Source organism: Miscanthus floridulus, chromosome 4, assembly GCF_019320115.1.
Source record: "Miscanthus floridulus cultivar M001 chromosome 4, ASM1932011v1, whole genome shotgun sequence".
NCBI classification, from domain to species: domain Eukaryota; kingdom Viridiplantae; phylum Streptophyta; class Magnoliopsida; order Poales; family Poaceae; genus Miscanthus; species Miscanthus floridulus.
The window spans coordinates 78,238,714-78,251,795 of NC_089583.1; the positions used below are offsets into that span (position 1 = coordinate 78,238,714).

General features: G+C 45.8%; 1 protein-coding gene across 1 annotated transcript; it reads left to right on the forward strand.

Moving 5' to 3' along the window:
- The first annotated feature begins 9,658 nt into the window (after window positions 1–9,658).
- LOC136548672 (uncharacterized) lies at window positions 9,659–11,892 on the forward strand. Its single transcript, XM_066540113.1, has 5 exons — window positions 9,659–9,803; window positions 9,889–9,937; window positions 10,976–11,066; window positions 11,141–11,507; window positions 11,756–11,892. The coding sequence occupies exons 1-5, from the start codon at window positions 9,659–9,661 to the stop codon at window positions 11,890–11,892; spliced, it is 789 nt and encodes a 262-aa protein (XP_066396210.1).
- The last annotated feature ends 1,190 nt before the right edge of the window (window positions 11,893–13,082 follow it).

Below are 13,082 nucleotides of genomic sequence, written 5' to 3' on the forward strand. Positions count from 1 at the left end.
GTGCCCTCGCCATGACCACAAAACCTAACGCCTCCATTGGAGAGGCCAAGTAGTATCTCACTCTCCTCTTCGAATTCAGACTCGTCTGAATATGAGTTTTCAATCTCAGAGTCACTGTGGCCTGCCATGCTTGCAGAGACAGTTGAAGAAAGAAAGAGAAAAATCAACTACAAAATTTTGCAAGTTCAGAGTAGAGAAAGCAACACACCGCACCCCTTTCTTATACGAAGCAATGGCGATGATTTGCATGGCAACATCGACTTCCCTAGGCACATATTTCCCGTCGATTCACCTCGTTGTGTACCCAACACTAGGGATGAAAATGGTACAGATATTTTCCAACCATATTCAAAACCGAATCTGTTTAGAGGGGTTGACATATGTCCGTATCTGAGTCCGAATATCCAACATCCGATACCGTATCCATATCCGAATACTCAAATCGCATATTTATGATGTCGATATCTAATTGTATCCTATTTGACATAGTTGACACTATCCGTATTAGAATCCGAATCTAGACAAAAATATGAAAACAAATGTAATATCGGTGATATCCGTCCATATCTGATCCGTTTTCATCCCTACCCAACACGTCCATTCAATGGCGACCATTCACTTGGCAGCGTCAAGTTCCCAAGGCACGTATTTCACGTCGCTTGGCCTAGCAGCATACCCAAAGCGTTCAAAAACATTGGAAATGCAACCGCCATAATGGTCATCAATTAGGAGTGCGATTCACACATAAGAACATGCCATACCCAACTGTGATGTTGTGGGCTACGCTGTCGAGATCATGTCCAACGTCCAAGATCAAGTGGCACAGTGCACTATGTGGTCGGACGATACTCTTTAAATAACTGAGAAATAAGTTTGTCACAATAACTCCTCCTCAATCAATCAAATTACATTTCCCAAAAATCTCCTCAATCAATGTACATCACGCCGCTATGCCTCTCAAGCCCCCTGGCTCACCGCAATCCACTTGTAATACCTCTGTCGACGTCAGCAATCATGGCGATGAGGCGGCACCCCATGTCGCTGGTAGCGCTCCCTGTCGAGGTGCAAATTGAGATTACTGGCCACCTCACTGCAACCATGGAGCGGCCCATGGACAACCTCTACAGCATACAGGTGATGTGCTCGTCCATGCATGGCATCTGCAGTGACCCCACCGTTGGTCGGCGCGTGGCAGTGGATCGGTGTAGATGTGGGGCAAGGTCGTCGATTGACCTCGTCAACTACTTCGCCCTCCTTGCTAGGCTGACCCAAGTCAACAACCCGGAGGCTTGCTCGCTCACCAGGATATAAACCGTATTCACAAAAAACCATAGCCCCCCGCCGTGCCTCGACTATCTCACCTGCATCGCCAATGGCAGGCACAATGTGGTGGCCTATCTAGTCACCATATTCCTCTACAGGAACAATGGCGATGCCAGCAATGAGAATTCTACAAGGCGGTACATAAGACGGGTCAAGGGCGAGGAAGAATCATGGGCGATGGTGGTGGGCGGCAGCGGTGGACCAATGAGTAGGCGGCTAAGCAAGAATGGGTGTCGGCTGTGCTGTGAGGCAGCCATGAAAGTGATCCACAAAATTACATGGTGGCACAACAAGTGGCTACCTCCATTGCCGGCACAGGAATGTGGCGATCTTCCATGCGTAGGTGGCGACTGTGGAGTTCCAAATGGATGGGAAGAAAGGACTCTGTTTTGCAGCGAGGACCATAGGCTTCACCGTGAAATTATTTTGTTTGAAAAGGCAATTGGAATAGAAAACTAATTCACTCTTTACATGCGAGAGTGAATTATTAGTTAGGTTTTGATTTTCTGTATAAGTGTTCTACTACAGCACTCTTCAATATAAGTGTTCTACTATAGTACTCCGTAATTCAATATATAAGTGTTCTACTAATTAGTTAGAAAACTACTCCGTAATTCAATATAAGTGTTCTACTATAGTACTCTTCGCGCTACTAATGCTAAATCACCGTATGAAATGATGATGGGAGCTATCACACCACCGAGAATTAATGTCTAATTCCATATTCATCGCATAACAGAGTTCATCCGATCAAGTCTCGTGTCACATTTTTTGAGGAATTAAATTAAAAGCCAAGTAGAAGACAGTACACATGACCACACCCCTCTATTAAAAGCCAAGTAGAGGAGACATTGGTGTTGAAATGTTATTGTAACACCACCGTAACGCATGTGTGCACCAAATAAATAATTCAATTTGCAAACAAAATAAAGATGGCACACTAGTTTAGCTAAAATAATGACAACATCCATCATGGAGGAAATTAACATGTCCGTAGACAAGCAAACAACCTTGGTCCATTTAAAATGCATGACAGAGAGATACATCAAATGCAGCTTTATTTACTGCTCTACTAATGATTCCAAGAATAAGGGAACATAAGGAAGATAGAATGGTCTGCAGTTGAACTCTTTTTTAACGCTATGTCTCTCATACCGAAATACACGGGTAGGGATGACATGAACTCTTCTACGATCCATGTCATAAGCAATGATTATTCTGTCCTCCCCAGCAAAGAAAATCATATTCCATTTTGGGTGAACTATAATCACTGTGTACTCGGCAACCCAATCCACAAAACCAAATCTAATATTAGTCCTTCCAAATAGGATCCATGTGCTGATCGTATGCTTCAATGTCCAATCATTAGTACCATAGTCTTCAAGGATCTAGATTGAAAGCTTGGAATCATTAGGACCAGCAACAGTACATACACACAAGTGACCTTGAGCTTGATGCATGGAGTGTTGAAGACCATTAGGCCTATCAATTTTTCTCCATGTGTTTCCCTCCATATCCACAACAAGTATCATAGAGTACTCCCTAGAGTGCCCCATAATGTGTAGACAACTGTTAAGAAACATACTTGGTTGTTTGTAAAATGTCACATCAGTATCCTCGCCCATTCAGATTCCTTATAGATCCATGCTGCAATTTTAGATGAGTAGATCTCCACACCTATGCACAAACCATCAACATCCACATACTCAATCACATAGAAGTGTGAGGAGGCTATCGGATTGAACCCCAAGCGAGCCTCACCAACAGAATGGCCAACATCATGGGTGCTAGGTGGTAGTATATTAAACTTCTGAGTCATTGGATTGCAGATGACATAGCGGTATCCATCTGCCCCAAAGCACTAGCATAGGATGAGGCTATTGCAGCAATCTGAGACAGCTATATTGTTAGGGTTGAAGGGCAAGAATTCAAAGGAGGGGGCATACACTAGAGACGCTGGTGAAGTTTTGATTGCCGTTCTCATTATCGTAGAAGAAGTCAGCCATAGTCTAGGGCAACACTTGACGGTTGTCAGAGATGAGGCGCTTCCATGAGCTATAGACATATTTGTAGGAGAACAAGGAGCAAGCGGGGAGGTAGCGGAGGATCTCCAAAATAAGTCCTCTGTGAGGCTAGCCAGTGTGTTCCTATTTTTGGGGGCCACCTCCATTTCAAAGAGCCTACGATCATCATTGTGCAGTAGGATGAGAGCTTCCTTAGTAATGAGATCAATAAGGAGGAAAATAACCCAACAAAGATCCATGATGTGGCTATAAAGCATACCCTTGGCTTTGGATCTAGTGACGGCATGGTGCGAGGCGTGTAGTGGTTCACACAAATTTTGAGAGGAACAATGCATTGGCCGTGCGGGAGGTGGTGGCAGCGTGGCGCGAGGTGTGCAATGAAGAAAAGAACAATGCGCCAACCTTTAAGATGGATAAGTGGGATAGTGATGCAACTATGTTGTGGGTAGTTAGGAAATGGGAAAATAACTCATGCTGAATTTACTATCGCCGGTAGACCAAATGGTCGTGTAGAGCCGGTGGCCAGAACACCTATCCAGTCGGTTCGGCTTTTCATGCGATGAAGAAAATATCATAGCTACATCTACTATTAACCCGTGGGTGATAGAAGTTTCAACTATCGGTTTCCTTTATCAGGAGGCCTCGCTATTGGTCCAACCGACGGTGGAAGTGAAACACAGTCGCTTCTATTGCTACGGCAGTGAAAGTCGCGATAGTGATAAGTCAATCTATATTAGTGCTAGATATCATATTCCTTGTAATATTTATCATGTAACTGACTAGGTTTAGATCTAGCTGACTTGTAACCCTACAACTAGCTATATAAGGTGGGTAGGGACTCCCTCAAATTCATCCCATCTCATATAGAATCAATACAATCCAACAGAACATAGGATGTAAGGTGTTACGTCGCATTGACAGCCTAAACCTATCTAAATCCTATGTCTTTGTTGCCATCTGTTTCTGGATCACACGCACCTCCACCGCACAATCTTCTATCATGGGTATACCCTTTGGTGGACTATCAATGATATTCCATTGATAGGGATGCTGTATCGGTCGTCACCACTTGGCAGTGTTGTCTTTTCTATGCAGGGGCATGTAGGGATGGCACCTATCCCCAGGATGGCTGTCCCCTCTATCCTTGTGGCATTAGTGGAGCGTGCTTGTCTTTGTTAGGGTTGGCATACTTGATGGAGCCCGACACTCCTCAACCTTCTTGAGGTTGAGACAGAGGAGGGGTCGTGCGGTGCTGCCTATGGTGGAAGGAGAAGAGAGAGGTCATGATGGACCAAACAACATGGTACTTGGCCTAGGGCCTTTGTTGCTTAGGTGAACCATGATAGCTGGGCCTCTACTAGTTGGGCTAGTGTGGGCTGCTCGAGCGGCTAACTAATTAGTGTGTTGAGATACCTGGGGTATCATAACCTCAACACATCTCTATCTTCAAGATATCTCCTAGAAGACTTGCGGTGCACGCCGACCAGTATCGTGCGCCGTGTGCCTTGATCTTGAGATTATTTTTGATCTACACTCTATGGAGGTAGATTATGATGATGAGGATTTGGGTCTCATTCTTTTGTGCTCTTTGCCTAGTTCTTTTGCAAACTTCAGAGATACATTATTATATAGCCATATGGCCATGTAGTGTACACCGTAGTCAGTCTTAGATGCCGACAATGAGGGATATGACCATCACTACTGATAGCTTACTGTTGAGGCCGAAATGCAGCTATGATGGGGGTTATGATGTGGCTATAAAAGGTCTAAGTGTAGTAGTGATTGGTCTTTCCCATTGGGAAGAACTTGACTAAGAAAGCGTTGGAACACTTGTCCCATGTGTCTACAACATTGTGGTTAGAATAAAACCATTGCTTAGCCTTTCCTAACAAAGAGAAGGGGAAAAGGTGAAGACACATAGCCTCTTGGGTCACTCCCTTTATGGTAAATATGCTACAATTCTCTAGAAAGTGTTGGGGATGAGCATCTGCATCCTCGTGGGCTTTCCCACAAAACGGACTAGCTTGCACCATCATAATTAACGCTGGCTTAAGCTCAAAGTTAGTGTCCCATTGATAACATTGGATCCAGTAGCTACATTACACTACTAGAAATATCCACTTCTATGATGAATAGATTTCATCACTGAAGGAGCCAAATTTGTCATAATTTTAGTTTTATGATGAATTTATGACGAAAAATGGTTCGTCATAGAAGTCATGTCATTCTTGCAATTCTATGATGATTCTAGAAATTCATCATAGAATTGGATAGATTTACGATGAAAACTGATCGTCATAGAACTGCTTTGGCATGCGTGGCAGGGGGCAACCATGCTGGTTGGTGCTTCTGTTAGAGATGCTTTCCACGTGTACATGCTATAGCTGGCTGCATTGGACATGGTTTGGGTATGTGTCACCTTCTTATTGCACAACATGGTCATCTCTGGTTCTTGCACATTTCAGGTTCTTACTAGACCACATGTTGTTCCACATGTTAGTTTTCTATTGGCACACATGTCGGGTTGCGGTTGGGCCACATGTCACTTCTTCATTGGATCAAGTGTCGTATTTTTATTGGTCCACATGGCGTGACCACAATACCCCATGTGTCTTTCTTTTACTCGGCCACATGCCTCGATGATGTATGTCCTCGTGTTAGTATTTTATTCGGCCACATGTCGCGCCCTGAGCTACCCCACATGTCTTTTTCTGATTCGACCACATGGTAGGATGGATTTGTACCACGTATTTTGTTTATATTAGCCCATAGGCCCTATCGTGGATGTTACATGTGTCATTCACTGGTTCGTCCACATGTTAGATTCTTATTTATCAACATGCCTGTGTTGAATCTACCATGTGTACACCAATCATTACATCAGAGAAAATGATTTCAGATCTACACTGCTGCAAAAAATGACAACATGCATAATTATATTGAACCTAAATTAAAAAAAACCAGTTTAGCTCAGCAGCAAACCACTGACAGAGTTCACATATCATGCTGCCAAAATTTCACATCAAAACAACAAATAAACCACATGTTCACTACATCAACAAGAGCATGATATGCTCATGGAGCTTATTGTACTTCTTCTATTTCTGTTTCTTGAACTTCTCAAACTCCCTATCAGTGTTTTCTGCCTCCCTCTTCAGTTGATCCACTTGTTCAGCGAGGATAGCTAAACTTTCCTAATGAGCAGCAAGCCATTCCCGAAGTCTAGAGCAGCTTGTCCTAATACTAGCATTCTTCAAAGAAAAGGTGTTACAGCTAGCCTAGGAGAGGACCTTGGAAACAACATCAGCAACAGGTTCTGCTCATATATCCTGATGGCAACGGGGATGTACTCGTCGGGTATCACTAGAACATTCTCTTCCCCACTACGAGGAATTCATCCTATCCCTGTCCCTATTAACTGTCTCAGGTATAGATTCTTGCCCATCCCTGTACCCATCGGGCAACGGTCAGGTAACAGATACCCGACGGGTACTGCATACCTGATAAACAAGGACACTTGGGGTCGTAGCTTTGCAATCGGAGACATTTCTTCTTCACCTGGGTATAAGTGTTGGAGTCTTGGAGATGCCAAGGAGAAGGAGCGAGGTTGTGAGGAGGACGAGCAAATGTGGCAGAGAGACCGAACTGAGGAAGCAAGGGGCATGAGCGCTCGTGAGGTAGGCGTGCTTGTGCTGCTGGCGGAGATGGTGAGGAAAAATTAAACTAGGGTTCCTAGAACACACAAAATATATATATATGATTGTTCAGATTTGGGCCAAAATACCTATATTGAGCTTCTATGGGCCTAATACTCGCATGATAGCTCAAACAGTCAGGTTCCCCAATTGGTAATGGGGACGGGTAAACAGGAAATGTTCCCATACCTGCTATACCTATCGGCCTATCGGGGATGGATTCTTGCCCATTTAGATGCCCGTGGGTAAAGATATGATCCCGTCCCCATCCCCTAATGGATCAAATACCCGTCGGGTATCAGGTATCGGGGCCCTGTTGCCATCTTTACTCGTATAGTTTCCATAGCTTCCTATGAAAATGAAGGAGTAAACATTAGGAAGAGGACTTAAATTGTAGAACCAAGAGATTATTTCATTATAAATAATGCACAGGTCTTCCTCAGCCTACTGCCGATAGAGATTCATAAGCACAATGCATAGGTAACATATTAAGTGTTGTAATACTACAACTTCAAAATGATGGTGCCACTTTAGGCTCCTTGTCGATAGAATATCGTCGGCAGTCCACCGAGGGATATCCTGTGATGGTAGATTGATTGGTAGAGGAGCGTGTAATCAAGAACAAGAAGGCAACAGAGACACATGAGTTATACAGGTTTAGGCTGTCAGTATGACGTAATACCTTACTCCTATGGTCTGTTGGTTTATATTAGCTATCGTATGATTTGCTGTGATTTTGTAGGGGGTCCCTGCCCACCTTATATAGTCCGGGGGCAAGGTTACAAGTCGGTTAGATCTGAGAGATTACTGGAAAGTAATAACAAATTACAAGAATCATGGGATCGTGCGTATCCTAACAGATCTCATAACATCTTCAAGATATCCTCCCTATGCCTTGCGGGAGGCGCCAAGCAGAATCGTGCCCCGCAAGGCTCCTTCTCATGGGCTGGGCTGCCCCTGGAGGCGTAGTCCATGTGGCTTGCCATGGGTATCCGAGGTCGTACCCCCCATAGCTAGTCCCCGAGCGCCTTGTACCTGTTGTGCAACGCCGTCTTGAACTTTTCCGAGCAGGTGCGAACCAAAACCGAGCTGTCCAAATCATGGTCTGACCACCATAATGAATCGCCGAACAGTTGTGAGCAGCTACCGAGTAGCGTGCAACATCACCAAGCAGTGTGTTCTGAGCACGGCTTGACATAAGGGTGTAAGGAGCTCAAGTCCAAAATTGAAAATTCCTGCGCAGTAAAATGAAGTGTGCCCACTTAGAGTTCGACCACGAGGTTAAAGATACCTTGTTTGAACTTTTAGAGGCTTAGAGTCTTTCAGAAGAAACAAACACATTCACCGCAAGGTGAAGTGTGCCCACTTAGTCCCCGAGCCTGACAGTAGGTGACGTAGTCACGTGGTGCCAGGCTCAGAAAATAGTAAACCAGCCGAGCAGGTAACCAGTCCCCGAGCGTAGCCTCGAGATGAAAAACAAACACATTCACCGCAAGGTGAAGTGTGCCCACTTAGTCCTCGAGCCTAATAGTAGGTGACGTAGTTACGTGGTGCTAGGCTCAGAAAAAAGTAAACCAGCCGAGCAAGTAGCCAGTCCCCGTGTTTCGGGCGTAGATATCGGATAAATCAAACCATGGAGAAAAAATCAGAATAACGGCTGTGCAGTATCGGGTACTAAGCCTCATTAAATTGTGGAGAAATCAGTGAATATTTGGCGGCGATAAATGAGCGACGTGGGCTACTGTTACGTGATAGCCCAATTTGCGGCCCATTAAACCACGTTGGTGGAGTCGAAGCAGCGCTAATCGCGGGAACGGTTTCCCAAAAACCCTTAGATGCAAGGAAAGGTGGGGGAAGTGCTTTATAACTGCACCACCACATACATCACCTCCTACCTCACTCAATCTACCTTTCTTCCTTCCTTCGCAATCCCTACGCTCCACATTCCGCACCAACATGAGCACTCGCCTCCAATCTAGTACCAATCTGGAGAGAATGGCGCCGAAAAAAGGAGCCACAAAGCCAAGGAAGGCAGCCACCGGAGCCAGCCATGACGAGGAGTGGGTGCCATCGAAGACGGGGGCGGCGGATCTCAATAAGATGGTGGTGTTGGGCATTCTCCTAGACCACCTCACTGCTGGATGGTGGTCGGCTAGTGGTGAGCCCTTCCCAACACCTCATACTGATGAGGCTGTAGTATTTGAAGATTATTTCTGGCGAGGATTAGGGTTTCCTGTCCACCCCTTTCTGAGGGATCTTATGGAGTTTTGGATGATTAGCCTCTGTAATTTGCACCCCAACACCATACTGCACGTGTTGATCTTTATCCATTTCTACGAGGCTTTTCTCGGTGTTCTTCCGCACTTCAACCTCTTCAGGCACCTGTTCTGTCTGAAGAAGAAGGGGGGCAGCGGTTCCAAGATGGTCGGCGACATGTACCTGCAACTCAGGGATGGGATGGCCAGCGAATACATTAGCATACCACTAAATACCTCCCTAAAAGGTTGGAACGCCAGATGGTTCTATATCAAACAAAGTCACCCAATGATTCGATGTGACATCCACCACATCCCGGTTAACCATAGTAACTGGTCGAAAAGACCCAATAATGCTGACATGGAGCAAGTAATGGAACTTCTGGACTTGATTAAGGGCATGGAGCTTAGGGGTGAACTGGTGGTAGCTAGCTTCATAGTGTGGCGCATCCAGCCCTACAAAGAGAGGGCCCACCCGACGTTCGACTACAAAGGTGACAACGACGGTACCTAGGAAAACACAGACCATCTGACGAAGAAAGAAGTAATAGACCGTGCCATGGACCTATTTAATTCCAATGTCTCATTCAGCTAGCCAAAAGGAACAAAGGCTTTCAACTGTACCAATCCACCTCCTCAGGTAACCCTTTCACTTTGCATTGTTCAGGCATCAATTTCTGAGCAAAGAACTGATGTACTTATGTAACGATCCATTCGTAGGATAGGGCAATATACTTTTCAAATGTGTCGAGAGCTGATTGGCCGAAAGGAGTAGACATTTAGTGGCCGCTACAGCCCGAAGAAGAGGAGCCGAGCACCTCGTTGGATAGTGCATCCCCAGTATCGGAGAAGATCCATGGGAAAAGATCGGCAGTAGATGAGCCAGTCCAAAAAAGGAGAAAAACCATAGGCTCTACTACACACAAATCGGGTGGCATCTCGCTTGGTGAAGACCGAACCACTCGACCACGAAGAACCACTGTGCTGGAGTGGTCGGACAATGACAAGGACCAAGCAGCGCATCCGTCGAGCATGAAGGAGCCATCGATGGATGCTGAAGCTCCCGAGCAGCAAGCAGGGAGGAGTTATGTGCGGGCAACAACGGAAGTCCTGGCAGCACAAACGACCAAAGTCCCCGAGCAACAAGAGGGGATAACCATAGAGCAGCACACAGAGGGGGCCCCGGGGCACCAAGCAGAGCGACACCCTATTGTAGAGGAGCAGGAGTCCTCCCATTAGGCGGACCAAGCAGCAGTGCTTGGGGGATCAGGCAGGCATCGCCGGTTTAAGAAATTTAAACAAAAGACCAAACCGTAAGTATATTTGCCTTGGAGTAATAATATTGTCAACTGCCCCCATCTAGGAGTCCCTGAGTGCTCGGCAAACAGAGGACATGCTAGCTACCGCTGCCAGCGGTCCTGGTGACGGTGAATCATTGGCGCACACGACAAGCGAAAACTGCAGCTGTTGTTGATGCATCGAAGGCTAAGGATGCAACTCCGTCAATGGCTGAGGAGCAACCTTCACCACCCACAGTGATGCTAGGAGTGGTCGGAGCAGCTGTCCGACCACGGAGTCCCCTAGTGGTGCCTCAAGCGACGGCGGAGGAGGATGAGGTTGTGGAGATCGAGCGTGCCGCACCCAAACCCCAGTCCATCTGGATTCTCCAAAAACACAGGGAAGAGGTGGTAGTTGTCGAGGAAGAAGACACCACCAGGGAAATAAAGAGGCTAAAATCCACCATTGCTGGAGTTATGACTCAAATTGAGGTGAGTACCGCACCTAAAACACTGATATATGTTGTTGGAGACCATGGTTTATCTCTAGCATTGTTCATCCACAGGGGATAGCTCGAACAGCTGAGCAATGGCACCAACTGATGAAGAGGATGGTGCCCCTCACCAAGGAAAACAATAAACTCCAGGAGGCATTAAATCTTTTGGAAAAGAATATTAAGAGGTCCCAGCGTGAGCGGGACCTTGCAGAGTCTAACTCACGGGACCTTGAACATCAGAAGGGGGTTCTGTCCACACAACTAACGGCTGCATCCGAGCAGTGGAAGAAGAAATCCGAGCAACTGGCGATTATATCCGAGGAGCTAAAAAATATGTCTGAGCAATTGGGCAAGAAAACCGGAGAACTCAAAAATAAATCCAAGCAGCTCGATCGGAAGTGCCAACAGTTTGAGGATGTATCCATGCAGAAATCCGGTATGCCTTATCACATAATGTACTTTGCAATAGTTTGCCAACCCGCTGTTTCGATAACTGTTGTGCTTGCAGAGCAAGACGTAGAACTCAGCCAGCTTTGCTAGACCGTCGACCAAATTCGACCAAAGAAAACGAAAGAGTCAGAGTGAGCAGACAAACTGGCCAAAGAACTAAAAGGTAGATACCCCCTGATCGGAAGTAATGTTGTTGTACTTTTTTGGTCTGACAAACCATTGTAATTTTTGTAGATTATCGCCATAAAACCTTCGATGTGCTGGTGCAGAAAGCCAAAGTCCAGAAAGACAATTTCAACAATATAGCCGCCACAATAAAACCAGTACTCGACTGCGTTGACATTGAACCGGCACCCCGTCTTGACAGCTGACAGCAAGGGCCAGTCACCATCATTCAGAGATGCAAGGCAGCGTGGGAGAATTTCAAAAATTTCAACCGCGACGCCGTTTTGACCGCCGCTACTCATGCCCTTGCAGTGGTTTGGTCCCACTATCCATCTATCGATATCCAATCGATATGTGGTGGGTTCGCCGATGGGCTGAGCAACGCACAAACCCAGTAACTGGAGGATGATGTTGAAGATGTAGCAAAAACACTTGTCGGCGATATAGACCTGTTTGGCGAAACAGAAGCTAGTGGCGAAGCTTAACAAACTGCTCAGATATTATCGCCTGTACCACTTACTTTATTTGGCGATGAAGAATCGTTTGTATTAATAACTCGACGCCATTATGCATAATATAAGCAGTGTTCAATCAGTTAGTTTGCACTAAACCTGATGCTTTAGCTAGCCCGTAATTCGTAACGCAGAGCACGTAGCCCGTGTGCATGTTGGGAAAACAAGCGTTATCATAGGACCGTAGCCTACCGCCCAACACGCAGAGCACGGAGCCCATAGCACGTGTGGTGAGATGTTAGAGCCTTAGTGTCCTCCATAATTATCAAAGCAAAACACATGCTGCCCAGCGGCCAATTTGAATAACTTGGCGAGAAAAATAGTTAAAGTGGCATCCGAGCAGTTAGTTTATGCCTACAATCTAGGCCTTGACTAGCCCACAGTCCATAACGTCGAGCGCAGAGACCCTGACACGTGTAGGATTAATAGGCATGACCAAGGAACCGCAGTCGACCAACCGTAACGTAGAGCGCAGAGCCCCTAAGCACATGTAGGAAGTAATCAGAGACTGGGTCTTCTCCATAGAAAATAGAAAAGAAAAACGTGTGCTGCTCGACGATCGGCGAGCTATGTTACAAAATTTGGAGTGCAAAATCATCGTCGTTTTTAGGAGGAAAAAACTTATGTGATCCGGAGAAAACATAGTAGGCGATTTTTGGAGAAATCGTGTTCATCGATTTTTGGAGTTAACGTGTTTGGCGATTTGGAGGAATCATGTTTGGCGATTTGGAGATAACGTGTTCAGCGATTTTTGGAGTTAACGTGTTCAGCGATTTTTGGAGTTAACGTGTTCGGTGATTTTTGGAGTTAACGTGTTCGGTGAATTTTGGCGTGCTTGGCGAACATATTGGAGATCGTCATGGAGTGGCGTATAGCCCGATAGC